Source organism: Parasteatoda tepidariorum, chromosome 11 (genome assembly GCF_982258835.1).
Source record: "Parasteatoda tepidariorum strain Cologne lab strain chromosome 11, Ptep-v5.0, whole genome shotgun sequence".
NCBI classification, from domain to species: Eukaryota; Metazoa; Arthropoda; class Arachnida; order Araneae; family Theridiidae; genus Parasteatoda; species Parasteatoda tepidariorum.
This window is the reverse complement of record NC_141765.1, coordinates 55,819,428-55,835,842: the sequence shown is the minus strand read 5'-3', so window position 1 is coordinate 55,835,842 and position 16,415 is coordinate 55,819,428. Positions and strand designations below refer to the sequence as shown.

Below are 16,415 nucleotides of genomic sequence, written 5' to 3'. Positions count from 1 at the left end.
GCAGAGAAAAACAAAGGAAAACTTCTACGTTTAACCAGACGACAAGGAAATTCTAACCCGTAATCCGTCTACCATTGAGGATATTTTACGTCAGCACCTCGGTCGGTGCGTGCCGGGAGCAGAATTCGTAATAACCAGCAATCACTATGACTCGAACCTGGGTCACCTCACTGGAAGGCGAACGTTCTATTCCCTGAGCCACCATGGCTCAAACAATAATATTTTATTTTGTAACTGTCTTTGAACAGCCGGCAGAATTTTTGAGTTTACGACAGCTCCGTATCCTTATAATTTTGAACCCAATCCAGAATGCAAGAAACCTTCTGGATCATGTATTGGGAAAAGTCCTTCCTCCATGGAAGAATTTTTGATGGAAATAATTCACATTTGCATTGCATGGAGAGGAAAACCTTGAAAACTTCTCATAGTTAATCAGATGGCAGGGGGACTCTAACCCATGATCCGTCTACCGTTGAGGAGATTTTACATCAACACTGTGCTCAGTGCGATCCGGGTGCAGAATTCAAATCGACCAGCTATCGCTGGGATTAGAACTCTGGTCACCTCTTTGTGAGGCTTACGAAATTGGTTTTTGTCTCCGACTAGTACAGACCGAAAACTTGTTAATCAGCTTTTGTTGCCAACGCTTTCCGAAATATATAATAGATTATCGACTCATACATAATTAGATATTGTTCGAAGTTATCATTGGGTATGCCCATTAATATGCTATCGGTTGCTTAATAATTTTAAGCATTAAAGTCATGAAAATAAAATGTTATATCACATCTAGTTATCCCAGAATAGCCGAAAGCAGGCTGTTTTATCAAAGAGTACAAAACCACAGATACTCCGAGTTGCAGATTAAAATAGAGCCAGTGCCATGGAGGAGATCTGCTATTTGTCGTATATGCATAAGCTGTTGAAGAGATGGGTTAAATATTAACTAACATTTTTCTTCTACAAAGCTCTCGCTCCTCAGATAGTCCCTTATCTAGTTTTTTTTAAATATGTAAACTAATTCGTTAATACATTTTGTATTCAGTTATTGAATTTGGAGTGCCGTGCTCCTCTAATCTAATAGTTATATCTTAAATTATACCATTTATTTATTCGTATTATCCGCAGATATTTCAATTAAAAATAAAAAATAAATTTTTAACCCATATAATGTTTTTAATAACACTTGTTCTTGCGTGTTCAAAAACAAATTTTCAAGTTCATGCTATTTGCTTAAACGTACAAGATTGATTTAGTCATTAAAGATGGCTATATATTAAATTAGCTCTTTCTTGGTAAATTTACTTATGAAATTGCAGTTAAAGTTTGGTGTGTAAAAATGTGCGCAGTCTTAAAATTTTACTTTTTATTAAACATACGACCCTTTCTTAAAATTTGATTTCTCAGGAACAGATGCAAACAAACTTTTGCAATTAAATTTTTTTTCAACCATTATTAAATAAAACAATAATAAATAAAATAACAATAAATAATAAATCTTTTCTAAAAGTTATTTTTTACATCTTTGTATAATCGAATTTTATAGTTATTTGCAAAAAAATTTCAACTCGCTTAAAAATTTACGAGATATGCTGAAATACGTAAAAAGTTAAACTAACTTTAAGGGGTCCAAATTTTGTACCGCTCTCCTGACTAGACTATTTCTACCATATTTTTCAAACTGTGGCTACCCTCTATATTTTGAGGGTCAGAAATCTGAATCCGTTGAAAAAAAAGGTATGTTTATTCAGAGAAAGTACGTCTTTGTGTCTGATTTCGTAACTTACAAAAATGTTCACACAAATTAAGTATGTTTAGGGAATATGCTTAAAAACTTATAGATATTATATATTATAATTAGTATATTTTGGGTCACCATTTCCAACAATTAAGACTGAGTCTTAGAATGCGAAGATTCGTTATACAAGTGTTCCGTTAATTTTTCTGTGCTCCGTACACCAAATAGATTTTTTTTATTTGATTTTAAAAAATAATATTTCCTTCTGTATGCTAAAATAATTTTACTAAACGAAATGCTTCTTTTTTTGTTGAAAAAAATGTAACTTCACACTTTTAAAAGTAAATTGACAACTAAAGCACTTATAAATAAGAAAAGTGCAAATCTTATTTATAAGTGCTTTATTATTTCTTAAGTGATTTATTAGTGCTTAAAAATGTTAGAGAATGTTAACCTTTAAGTCCTCTATATTTTTCCATACAACTCCTTACTTTAGTATGTTTGTAAATCAAACTTTTACTGTCCTAACTTTTACAATGCCTTAAAATATTATCAACTCATACCTTCTTTAAAGAGTTTGCCCGATTCTTAACCCTTAATGAATAGTTTTGAAAAAAAATAATGGAATAATCTGGCGATTTCCTAACTTAATAGTTTTAATCGCTTGCTCAATATCATTCTAGAATATTGTGTATCTCGTTCATCTCCTTATCCTTTTAGTTATTTGGTTCTTTTCTCAAAGAAAACTTGTACTCTCTCGATTGAGAACTCAATGAAAGTATGCTTTTTTATTATATTAAAATATTTTTCTTTTAAAAAACTATACACCTAAATTCCGGTTTACTTTCACGTAAATTGCAGAGATGCATCTTGAAATGATTTAAAAACAATTGGTAAGTGGCATAGACATGATCACCAATAAATAGGTCATACAGTATGCCCCAAATAAAACGCAACAAAAAAATCGAAGAAATAGCATCGTGGCTAACAAAAATTGAAGAAATTAGTGCTATGGCAAACGGAAATCTGTCACCAAGAGCGCATGGGATGGAAAAGCAATTTCATGCGCAATATAACGCGTTCAGAAAGATGTCATTAATTTCAAAAGTATAGACCTATTGTCCACACATCTGCTCCCACCATGCCCTTCCCCATAAAGAATTTTTGCGATCACCTTATTTCTAAAATTCAGTGTTCTCCCGAAGTCCAGACTTAGTCACCTCCTAACTTCTTCTACGGGAATATTTGAAAATTGTTGTCTAGGCAGATTACCTGAAATTCATTGCCGAACTAAATTCGAAATTTGAACAAAATATCAAAAACCCATGTTGGTTAATGTCAAGGTTGGTTAACGTGTTTGATAATCAGCTTAACTGACCCAATGCTTGTAATTTGTCTGCTGACAAATTCAACATTACTTGTAGTTTGTGCTCAAAATCCATTCCTTTCCTCAGTTGTCCATAGTTCGTTTTTCAGGGTTGCGTTTTAGTTGGGATATACTGTATAACCGAGTAAAGTTTTTGTAAAAGAATGAATATTTTCTGCTATTTATTTATTTAATTAAGTTATTAATTTGATTTCAATAGCTTTTTGCAAAAATTTGAAGGATGGAATTGAACGAATTTTTCTGATCAAGTAATTGGAAAAATGTGAAAAGAAATCGGGAGCTTTGTAGGAGTTTTAAGAGACAGCAAACATTTCTCCTAAAAGATGATAATTTTTCTTTAATTTTGATGTTTATGATGTTCAGAAAGTAAGCGAGAACTCCTGTATATTAATCTTATATGCATCCATGATTGTTTAAAAAATAATTTCTCAATACCCACTTGCAAAGTTTAACCATTTATGGAGTTTTTCCTTTCTTTCAAATAGAAAAACTTCTTAATATCGTTTAAAAAAATTCATTAGCTGATCCTTTCGTGTGATTGAACACATTGTAAAATTTTCTGTTATAATATTCACGAAATTATAATGAAATTTTTGTAAATTTTTTTAATAGTTCCTCACGTTCCTCCCGGACTAGATGGTCCAAGTATTACAGGAAGCAATCCTCGGTATTACGTGGGTGACACAGTTGATGTGAATTGCTCGTCAGCGAGATCATCGGAACCTGCGCAACTACAATGGTTCGTCAATGATAATGAAGTACGTAATGGCTTTTAATGTATCTTTTTAATAATATTTTGGCATTAAATATTTACTACTGTATGATCTCAGACCAGTTAAACCATAAATTCTGCAGATTTTAACGATATTTCAGTTTATGACGTTTGATTTAAAATTAATTTTCTTATTTCATTATTTTTATTGCCTATGCCTTTTTTCACAACCATATGCTTAATCATCACAAAAAGATAAGTTGCTAATTCTATTTTTCCCACGTGATTTAATAAAATTAAAAAGATCACTTCGAAATTGGTGCGAGATTTGAGTTTTACGCCATTTGTTCATTAAAATGCTTCCACGGGAAAAAATGCATCGAACAGTTCAAAGTTATTAATAATGAATAGGTAAGTAACATTTAGATTGTTCAGAAATATTTTGAACAAAACTATAAAATTCCCTGATTGTGAGACTGTCCGTATCGTATTGCCACTCAGATCAAGAAATTTTACGCTATAGGACTTTTTTTTATTTTGAGTATTATTTTTCTCAGCGCTCTCTGTGTCAAAATTCAACAACATTAATGCAAAAGAGTTAGTTAAAATAGAGATAAGAGAGTGCATAACTCAGAATGAACCAATTGGGGCCATTCACCATTTTTATTCCATACACAAAGCTATACTGTATACTTTTTGAATCAATAAAAAAACACAATTTTTAATTTAAAAATTTCTTTTTCCATTGAAATTACTTCTGAGTAAAATTTCGAAACAACCTGTGGATAATCAGTCACACAAAATAACTAAAAACAATTTTGCAATTTATGTATAAAACAAGAGTTTCACTCCATAGGTAAGTTTAAAATTGCAAACATCAAAGTTTAATAATAAAGAAAACTTTTCACTTTCAATACTTCAATGATACTGTAATTTATAAAAAATTTCTGAAGGACTATACTCGGCACTGATACTATCTATCTCCACCTTTTTGAAGAAAAAACACGAGTAATATACGTTTGGATTTGAGATTTCTTGTAGATGAAATTTGATTTCTTTCATTCTTTCATTTATTACTTCTTATTTCGAGTTTTCATTTATTTAGTTTTATATAGTTTTTTTATGTCATGAACTTTTGTTCTTTCATATAGTTTTGTTAGCTAAGTTTAGTAAGATAGTTTGCTCAAAATTATTATTTTATTTGCATCTTATATCAATCAATTTACAAATTTATTCAACACAAACACCCCCAGCCATCTAAATTATGCGATGATTTAAATGAAGCAATCATTAGTTAACGAATTATCTTTCTTTTTGAGAATAACTACTTATCAGGAGAATTTTCATTAACTGGTGATTAAAGTCCTGCAAGATCTAACCATAACTGACTTATCAAAGATATTTTTAGTAATAATGAACGTAGAAACTATGAAGAAAAAAGTAAGAGCTAAATCGGATTAACAGCTAATTTCTAATTATTGACGGAGAAAAATTGTTAATCAGACATCTCAAGTTTACTCTTAAATAAAACTTTTGTTCTGCTTGCCAAATTTTGCATTTTTTTCCCCGAAAGAATAAAAATAAATAAATACAAACTAATCATAATTATTTTAGCGTAGTTAGTTTAATGAAATTTGCAAACCCTCTTCTTTTGAATAGAAAATATATGAAAATATAACGAATATCGATAGAATAAATGTATTTGAGAATGTCTGGATTGCTCAGTAAAGGGTCACAACAACTTTTGGACAGTGAAATGGAAAATCATTATAATCACTATTACATTTTACATTTTATATCCGGGGCCGGGATAGCCTGGTCGGTAGGGTGCTGAGCCCATGTCCGAGAGTTCGTGGGTTTGAACCCCGCCGGCCAAAGACTTCCAGCGCAGTAAAGTGACTGATGCACGTTAAATCTGTCGAGTCGCAAAAGTCTTCCATGTTCTCTGATTCAGGTCAAAATTACGATCTGTGGATGAATGAATGGATGTATGAATGGGTTCGTCCTATAAACGGGTGTGACGTAAGGTGTAGCAGAAGTCAAATTCTTGGCCATAGATGGCGCCACTGCAAAACAAGAACAATCGCACCCCCTCTGCCTAAACAGACATACGTCAACAACATTTATATCCAATGTTTATTTTTTCATTCATGTGAAATGGGCATAAACAATCGTTGTAAATAAAAAAGCTGATTATATGAGTAAATGTTTACGAAAACCATTTGACGAGACACTCCTTCCTTAAATATTGTACAATCAAGGATGCCAACTGCATCACTTTCTGGAAAAGTTTTCATATATTGTTCGTGATTTTAAAAAATAAACTTTCAGAATAATTGCAATTTTCGCATAATCGTTAAGACTCACCACGAGATGACTACAGCAAAAGTGCATTTTATAACAGGCTTTGAATGTTTGATATGTTATGCTTACAAATTAAATCAAATTTATTAAACTAAAAATAACTTAGACTTTTCCCAGCACTAGAAAATATTTTTTTCAAAAGGGCATATTTGCACAGTAGAGGTTCTGAAACTTATCTAAGTTGTGACAACCGCGTGCCATGAGTTGTGACATCCTAGAATTTTTCATGGCAGTCTGACACAGGTTTATTATGTAAAATTTTAGGATATGCATTTTATATTTGAGTAACTCATTTTATACATTGGCTATAAATACGATATTTTGATTCTTGGAATGTAACGAGATGTAAATTTGATCAACCTAAGAACGGTTTTAAACGGAACCATACTTTCGAATTTGAAGCATATTATCGTTTAATCAAGTCAATGTGATGATATAGCTAAATTTTGCTTAATTTTCATGTTGTGGCAAATTTCAATGACATCATCTGCCAATAAAGCTTAAAAATGTCTAACAGAATGGGAAAATTAAAAAGAAACTAAGAAAATTAGTTCTAAAAATATAATTACAGTAATAGTTCATATTAGTTTCGTTTTTTACTCTCGGAATTTTAATTTTAACTGTTAAAAAACATAGGTGGGTAAAAACATAAAAAATCGACTACAATTGGCTCCTTCATGATATAAACTATATATGAGTGGGGTGTGTGTGCGTTGATCGCAAAACATAACTTCGAATTCTAGAAAAGTGGGATGAGGGTGACGAGAAATAACTTTGACAAAATATAATATCAAATATTTTCAATAGCAGCATATCAAAACATCTTTTCGAACAATTCTGTGCTTCTGTGGTCACAAAGCAAACAGTTTTTTGGGGAGGAGAAGGATACTTCAATCATGATTCTGCTCCGGCACACAGAGCAAAAGGCTCTCACGAATGGTGAAAGGCACATTTTCTAGGCTTTTTAATGGCTCAACAACTGCCATATTATTCAAACTTGAGTAGAATGGACTCTTTTTTTTGTTGTTGTTAATTTTGGAGGAAACGATTTGGGCTGAACATTATCAGACTTTCATATAGATTAAAAAACCTTGTGGCGAGGAATAGTACAAACTATGAGTGCAATAGTTGTAGCACAAGACAGAAAATTTCGTGAATCACTTACGACCCTGAATTAAGATTCTAAGTTGTCAGTATGAATATTTTAAATGTAATATGGTTTTGTTCTTTTTCTTCGAAAATTTAATTGTAATATTTTAATAGGTTTTAAAACTGTGAGTAATATTTTTCCAAGTTATTCTTCGACATCCTGTAGAATAATTCGTTATAAGATCTAATGCTAAGACTTCCGTATGTTAAGCTGAACAGCCTCCTCACAAAACTAAAAAGCTGGTATCAAAATTACTAAACTGATGCTTGAAAACTTTAAAATTACTTTTAAAATTTAATATTCTAAGAACATAAATATTTCACACGAATTTATTAGCACTACTATTTTTTAAAATGAAAGGTAATATTTATAGAGGGGAGTTTTTGATTGTTCGTTTAGAAATTTTGCTACCAGTTATTTTTCAGTTTTGGGAGGACGCTGGTCAGCCTACGTATGTACAGTTATGATATCTCTAAGAGATTGAGAACATTTACAGTATTTGTATGCGGAGAAAAAAAATTTAATTAAAATTACCATACTTGTGTGGTAATAACATTTCTGGTAATTTTTTAAAAAAAAATACTAATTATGTGTCAAATTATATGTATTAATTATACAAAAACCGAGCCTGTTTTTAAACTAATTATTTGGTAATTTTACGTTCGTATGAAAACGGTTTACCGAAATTTCTGTTTTTTTTTTATTGATACACTATTACCACACATTTAGTAAAAAAAGAAAAAAAACTGATAAGAAGACTTAGCAAATAAAATAAATTTTATGCCATGAAGTTATGTATCGTGATAAAATAATAAAATTTTAATACATTTATTACCAAAAAGCAGGGTAATAAAAACACGTTTTATTGTTAATTTAGACATCAGTCATGCCCAAAGAGCTTCGGTAAAAACTACTGGCTTTTTGGTATTTCTACAGTGCCGGTATATTTCACCATATTCTTATAGTTCCGTTAATACTTTTTTTCTCAGTGAGCGTTTTATTCACAGCAAAATGTGGATGTTACCTAGACTAGGTGCATTTTACAGCTGATCGAGAAAGTAAGATCATATCGGCTGCTCCAAGTTTCTTATACTGAAATGAATATGATTTTTTTTTCTTGCTCTTGCGCGATTTCATATTTAAAAAAAAATATTTCTTAAACTTATCTAACATTTTGTAATTCTATTATAATTTACTATTTATATCCATTTTTTACTCTTATAGTAGCGTTAGTCATATAGTAACATCCAAGTTCGGGCCATCTTGCTTATGGCACTCTTGTTTGGGTCATCAACCAACTTTTTTCGGAATAAAGAGTCTTGATGTTGAGTTAATTCTTTTAAAGCTTCAGATCATGGAAGATCGTGGACATTTTTAAAATCCTTCTACTTCATTACTACTATGTCAACAAATAATTTTTGTCGTTACAAATTTGGAAGCGATTACATAATATGAATTATTTTTCGGCTTCTTTAAAGATCAAAAGACGAATGGCCAAAGACGTGTTTTTCCTTTTCTTCATAAGGAAGCTGATAAATATATGACGCCAATGCTTACACTTAGGAAATAGAATTCTGTTGCTGTAAGGATTAAGCGATTGAATTTTGTCTACAACTACCCAGCTGAATGACTTTCAAGTTTAATAATCGAAGCATCGCATATTCTAGAACATTCTAGGCGTAAGAATACGTAAAGTTAATTTGCATATCTGCTCAAAGTTATCGAAGGCATAAAACCATTTGCATACAGCTTTTTCGTAAATAAAGTAACGAAATCTTTTTAAAAGGCAGAATTTGGATTCAAATCCTTATATTTTACGTTGAATTCCTCTGCTCTAATCACTGAGTTATAAGGAATACTATAGAGTAGGAAATTATTACATATATTTAAATTGAGTATTAATAACGCATATCGTGTTAGACCGTCTCGAAACGTTTAATTTCGATTTATTATTCCTTTAGTGTACGTTAATTAGGAAAGTTAAGTTTATTTTTACTTGCTTCCTATGTAGAATGACTAAAGTTTAAAAGTAGTATATATATATATATATATATATATATATATATATATATATATATATATATATATATATATATATATATATATATATATATATATATATATATATATATATATATACTATATATATATATATACTATATATATATATATACTATATATATATATATATATATATATATATACTATATATATATATATACTATATATATATATATATATATATATATATATATATATATATATATATATATATATATAGTATATATATATATATAGTATATATATATATATAGTATATATATATATATACTATATATATATATATACTATATATATATATATATATATATATATATATATATACACACGAATATAACTTATGTGAATTACCTAAGTATGATAAGACGCATTTTGTTATCCCCTTAGCAATATGCCTAGTTTATTTCTATGTATTTGCCCTGGTTTTAGGAAATAAAGCAAAAAGTATATCCTAATATAACATGTTAAACATTTGTTTGCGTTTAAAAAAAAACAAATATTGGTTTAAAAAAAGATGTCTGGAATATTTTATACAAAAAAAATGAAATTCATACTTCTATTGCAGTTTAAAGTAATCAGAAAAAGGATATTTCAACTGCTCTCCTATCCAAAATTTAATTTTTATACTTCCAATCTTTTGAGGTTTTTTAAACTCTAAAGTCACAAAAAAAGAAAGAAACCATAAAGGAATAGATACACAAACTAAACAGAACTCAACAGTTACGTTAGTTCCAATCACAAAATTAATTGCACCTCAAAATCTACGTAAAGAAAAATTTACTCTGTTAATTTAATTGTCCTTTTTTTCTCATTAGCAACAAAATATAACAATATTTCTCATCAATACCACACACATTTTTTTCGAATAAGTGACAATCTTACTTATAAGTTGTCCTTACATATAAATATATTAACATTTGTTTTATATGATAATATTTAAGTATAGCCTTATATAAAATTTCAAAAAAATTTTACTATTCATACATATTGTATATCATTATAAAAAATTTCCAGATTGTCAAACCTTTCATAAATACAAAAACTTATTGCGAATTTAACAAAACAATAGTTTGTCGTTGTTCTATTATTAAAAGAAAACGTGTTCTGAAAAGATATCGTGCTATTGTGTTTTAAGTATATGTTTGTGAAGCGATTACATTTGATTGATGATATTCGTCATAAACAGAACTTAAAATGATTAATGCAGTGCTTGTAAGTTCATTCGAAACTTAAGGAAACAGAATATTTTAAACTTATGCTAACAAAAAGTAGACTATTATTTAGTTTGATTTGTAAGTAATTATTGATCAGTTGATGGTGTATCCAAAATAACTCAACTCTTAATTCAAACAATGTCGATAGCACTTTGACTTTTTTAAGAAAAAGAGAACTAATAAATATCCATGAAAAGATTAGAGGAAGTGAGAAGGTAACTAGATTCAAAAAATTGATTTTAAGGAAATATGTTTTTGTCTTGTAAATATATATTTCAATATTGTTTTGATTAAAAAGAGCCAATAAATCACATTCAGTAAGGAATAAGTTTTACATTAAAATTTTTATATATTTAATATTTGTATATTTAATTTTTATAAATATTTTAGACTGAAATGTTTTTCAATTTTTTAACAGCTACATATATTGCTAATATCTCAAAAAAGTATGCTTTATTTGAATATATTCAAATATAGGTTTTTACCTATAAATTTAAAACCTGTAAGTTTTAAAATTCATGTGAAGTAGTTTATTTCATGATGTACGAAAAGAAAATATTTCAAAAAGGTGAAAAAAAAATGAAAAAAATCGGTAATTTCTGAAAAGTTTGAAAGCAATTGATTATTTTTTACACAAACTATCATTATTAAATAAAATTACACTAAAAAAATTAAACTGCAACTAATTTCATTAAACCCCATTTTAGAATAACTTAAATTTTGTTCGTGTATACCAAAGAGAAATGCTGATACATTTAACAATTCCAGTGGTAAAGTTTTAGCAGGTAAATTGTACAGAAATGTTCCTGCTTTGAACTATTTTCCTAATCAATAACAGGGAGAAACCGGTTTTTTGAAGCAGGAAAGCCTGCAGCTGAAAGTTCGGAAATAGCCAGATTTAGAGCTCTGAAGGTTATTTACTCAAAGTTTGATTGACTAGCACTAAACATGCATTTAAAGTATTTGAAATATTGAAATTTATTTAGTAAAGAGAAAATTACATTTTCTCATTGTAAGAAAAATAGAAATATTTTCTTTTGCTTTCAAAAGCTCATACTTCCTTTGACAATTTGAAAAGTAAAAGGTAAGTTCATTAGCACTCTAAATGTCAAAAGGACAGCACTGACATTTCTGGTAAGTAGAAACTAGTTCAAGTTCTGAGGTTGGGTCAAAAAGTTCCCAGAATTGGTCAATTAGAAATGATCAAAAATAGAACAAAATTCTTATTGTCCTTAATACTATGACTGGCAAGGTACTTTCTCAGAATCTAAGCGCGATGTGGTGGAGCAACGCGTGTAAAAGAAACCAATTTTCGCTTCAAATTTTTCCGGGCGTTTTCGTTCAATTGCATATCTTAATTTTTTAAGGATCTCCTAGCTAAAGTTCTTTATTGACAGTTTGGACTTCGGGAATAAATTCTTAGTGAATGACACCCTCGTACTCTATACACATCCAACATCACTTTTCCTAAAGCTAAATATTTTTCGTCCATGGTGCTGTTTTAGCTTTCCATTCATTTGACTGACGTTTTGTCTGAGGATCATGAAGAACGCACTATGTCCCTGTCACGATTTTCTTCAAAACGCTGTAATCTTCATCAGAAATGTCAATGAAATCTCTGCGAATGTTCACTCTCATTTCTTATCGTTCAGGTGATATTCTTTTTGTCTGGTTCATATTTGCACATAATTCTTTGGAATCATGTGCAAACAAGATGTCAAATTATCATGAAGAATGCTGCGAACACTCCCATGGGAAATTCCAAGTTTCGAGGCAATAGCATCTTTGGTTATTGGTCTGTCCGCAAGCACGATTTCTCAAAGGCGATCAACATTTTCATATTTTCCTCTACGGACTAAAAGGACAGGCGATCAGTCTGAGGATCATCATCTTCGATCTCTGCGTGACCTTCAAGAAAACGCTTATGTCTTTCTTACAAAACGTTTTTTATTTTCATGGCATCGTTTCCACACGCTTTCTTCAGCATCTGGAGCTTCTCGAAGGCGATTTCTCGTGCAAAATTTGATATTTGTATGCTTCTCCTAAGTAGGACGGATAAAAAATTCACTTTGTCAGAAATTCAAGCCTGTATTGCAGCTAACGCTGGCAGTACTGGCTATTAATTCCAGATTGCTGTTGTGCCTTTTTGTTATTAGTGCAGCCAATTTCTAACAATTTTTTCCTCTCCAGCAACGAGAATCTGGGTGGTTTTAGGCGACCATTCCGGGAATTTATTGACTTTATCTCAAATATTTGATACTTAAATAAACTTTCTTTAGATATAATAAATGCAGACATAGATTAAAATCAGTTTATTTAAAAGGTTCGTAAAAATTAAACCTCTTTCAGTTTTTCAACTTTATAATCGTGTGCAACTATTTATCCAATTCTCTTAAGCAAAATTTATTTTTTTTGGGGGGGGGGGGGGAACTAGGCAAAAACCAATTGGATCGTGATTTCAGATTGTGATTATCCTCAATAATTTGATGGTCAAAATCCGATTCTTTAAAAAAATATATGCATTTTTTTCAAATAAAGTGCATTTTCGTGCCAGATTATTTTTCTTATTCTAATGTATGGTAATTTTTTAAGTAATAAGCATGCTCTAAATCTTCTGAATCATGAAGTATGTATACGTAAAAAATATATTCATTTGTTCAAAAGTTATTCAGTCTTTCATATATATTTGTCCTTATTGCAAATTGTACAAAATAAAGAAAAATTAAGAAAAATAAAGTTAGTTTTAGGATTTTTAATAAACAAATTGGATTTTAACGCTTTTAAATGTAATTTCATTGGTTCGAAGACACATTTTAAAGAGGCTTTATAGTTAGTGTTAAATACCATTTGAGATACAAAATAAGGCAAAGTATTTTTTTCGCTAGAACTATAAAATCTTAATCATATCCAAATTCTTAATCTTTAAATTGTAAGAAATGACCGTTACCCGAAAAGCTTAATAGTCATATATGCTTAATAGTTAGTGTTAATTATCAATGAAACATTAATATATGACATAAAAATATTCTTTATCTGAATACTTATACATTCGTAATTCAATTCGAATTCTTAATATTTAAATTTTAAGACATAACCGTCAACTAAAAGACTTAGCTCCTTCAGTAATAATGAAATAGTTTGCTGTTAAAAAAACCACTCGATGTGAATATAATGCAACTTTTTGAGAACTATAAAATCTTAGCTAAAACTAGAACTATAAAATCTTAATCATATTCAAATTCTCAATCTTTAAATTGTAAGAAATGACAGTTACCCGAAAAGCTTAATCGCCATATATGCTTAATAGTTAGTGTTAATTATCAATGAAACATTAATATATGACATAAGAATATTCTTTATCTGAATACTTATACATTCGTAGTTCAATTCGAATTCTTAATATTTAAATTTTAAGACATAACCGTCAACTAAAAGACTTAGCTCCTTCAGTAATAATGAAATAGTTTGCTGTTAAAAAAAACCACTCGATGTGAATATAATGCAACTTTTTGTTCCATCTCTTAAAGTAATTACGTTGACCAAATAAATTTTTCTTCGAACTATAATTTTTTTTTACCTAATAATTCAGAATAAATAGTTTATACTTTTTCATTATTGACAAGTAAAATTAATATTTTATTTAAATGTTATGAAGAAACACGATTGTTGAATAAAAATATACCTAAGATATAACTTTTTATCTGAGTCGTAAGTACACTTAGGACTAATAAAATTTTTTTCATATTTCGTCAGAAATAATTAATGAATAATTTTATAACTTAAGTTATATTTAGATCATGCGATTTCTCATAATTCGCAATGAAGTTTAAAGCTTAAGAGGCTGAAGTTTAAAGATCGATAATAAATTACAAACGGAAATAGTGTTTTTGTACACCCTATGCCAAATAATGTAGGAATAAATTTGCAACTTGTAACAGTGGTTTTGGTTATTATATACAATAACTGCACCAAATTGTGCAAATCTAGCTTCTATATTTATGGAGATAAGGACATTTTTAAAAAAACTAATTGTGTCTTGCGTTTTTTTTTTCTATAATTTTAAAAATATTCAATAAAATTTAAAAAAAAACTTTTGAGCCATTTAAAATTAAATTTTTGCTTTATAATTTGAGAAATTTTATTTTAAAATTTCGCAAGATATAATTAATCCAACTAAATCTTTTATGCTTTCTTATATTCTTTGCATGAACGGAAACATTTTTAGAAAAAATCTTGATTTTGTAGTGAGTCATATGAAGCTAATAATGAAAAAAGTCCGATTTGAATATTTTAAAAATGTAATAAGTTTCAAGCAATTTTCAAAGTAGTTTTTGTACTTTTCAAAGGAAATTCGAAATAATAATTAGTTTTCTAGAAATCTTATTTTGTATCATAAGACGAAATTAAATAACAAATGATATTTCCTTAGTGTAAGCATTTATACATCGGAATATGATAGCATAAGAGAAGGAAACAGTCGAAAGAAAAATGCTTTTATGGAGGAGGATCACCAGCTATACCGGTGATTTTTAATAAATCTTGTTTAATAGTATAAAAGTAAATTTATGGAAAATTCATTATCATTTTGGGCTGTCTTCTAAAAAATATGAAAACTACTTAGAAAATTGATTGAAACTTTTAGCAATTTTAAAATTCACAAATTGGACTTTTTTATTATTTGCCAATTTTCTCTATAACATTATGAGGAAAAATACCCTCGCATGCGCAGTATAAAAGAATTTTTTTAATTACTATATCTTGCACAGTTTTAAACAAATTTTCTAAGTTTTAAAGCAATAATTTTGTAATTAATTTTAAATTGCCCTAAAAAGTTAGCTTAATTTTATTGATTACTTTTGAAGTCATAGAAAAAAAAACATGAGGCGAGAAAATTAGTTTCTTTGAAAATATCCATTAATATCTAAGCTAGGTTTATGAAAATTTGTGCAATTATCGCATGTAATAACCAAAATAATTGTTACAAGTTTATTGCAACAATTTTTGGCCTAGGGTCAAAAACACTATTGTACGTTTGTAATTTGTTGTCTGTCTCCCAAACCTCTAAAAGCTTTAAACTTCATTTAGAAGTATGAGAAATTGCCTAATATAAATACCACTGAAGTTAAAAAAATTATTATCTAATTATTTCTTGAGAAATATAAAATGTATTAGTGCTTCCATTATTTTGTCCAACACCTATATGTTAACACAGGGAGGAGAAAGTCAATACATTTTAGACATTTTAAAAGAAAATTTAACAATGTTCCTCCAACTAAATTTTCTTTAAACACAAGTGGGAAAAAAAAGATCGAAAAGATTTCAAGAAATACTTATTCGTAATGACTAAAAGAAAAATAGTACCTCTTGTTTTTAAAAAAGTCGTAAATTTTGAGAGATTTTTCAACCTCGATGAACATGATTTAAATCAATAATTCTCAATTTTTGATCATTAATAATACTTTTTCTGAGCTCAAATGATGAAGTAATTTTTCAGTCATAAAAGTTATTAAAAAGCCTTAAAAATCAACAAAATTTATATAAAGAACAAATTATTAGCTAAAATGCGTGATTTTTATTCTCATGGATTCGTCAAAACAAATTAGGTCAATAGCATGAATGGATATTGACAACAGAAATAATTGCGTAGTTGGAAATTATAATAAGGAGTTATGGATTCCTTTAAGAAAAATATTTTCTTAAATATATTCTAGATATTTCAGTTAAAAAAATATTAAAGCTAAGTCACATAATTACCGAATCCTTAAAATTACAAGTTTAAAGTACACAAA

At 28.8% G+C, this 16,415-nt stretch overlaps 1 protein-coding gene across 2 annotated transcripts in view; it reads left to right on the top strand.

Annotated features, from left to right (window-relative positions):
• LOC107445948 (synaptogenesis protein syg-2) overlaps window positions 1-16,415 on the top strand; it is a 137,335-nt gene that overhangs the window by 103,427 nt on the left and 17,493 nt on the right. For both annotated transcript variants that reach the window (XM_016060465.4, XM_087154398.1), the window contains exon 6: window positions 3,738-3,883. In XM_016060465.4, coding sequence (XP_015915951.1) covers window positions 3,738-3,883 — 146 coding nt within the window. The remainder of the gene's footprint in view (window positions 1-3,737; window positions 3,884-16,415) is intronic.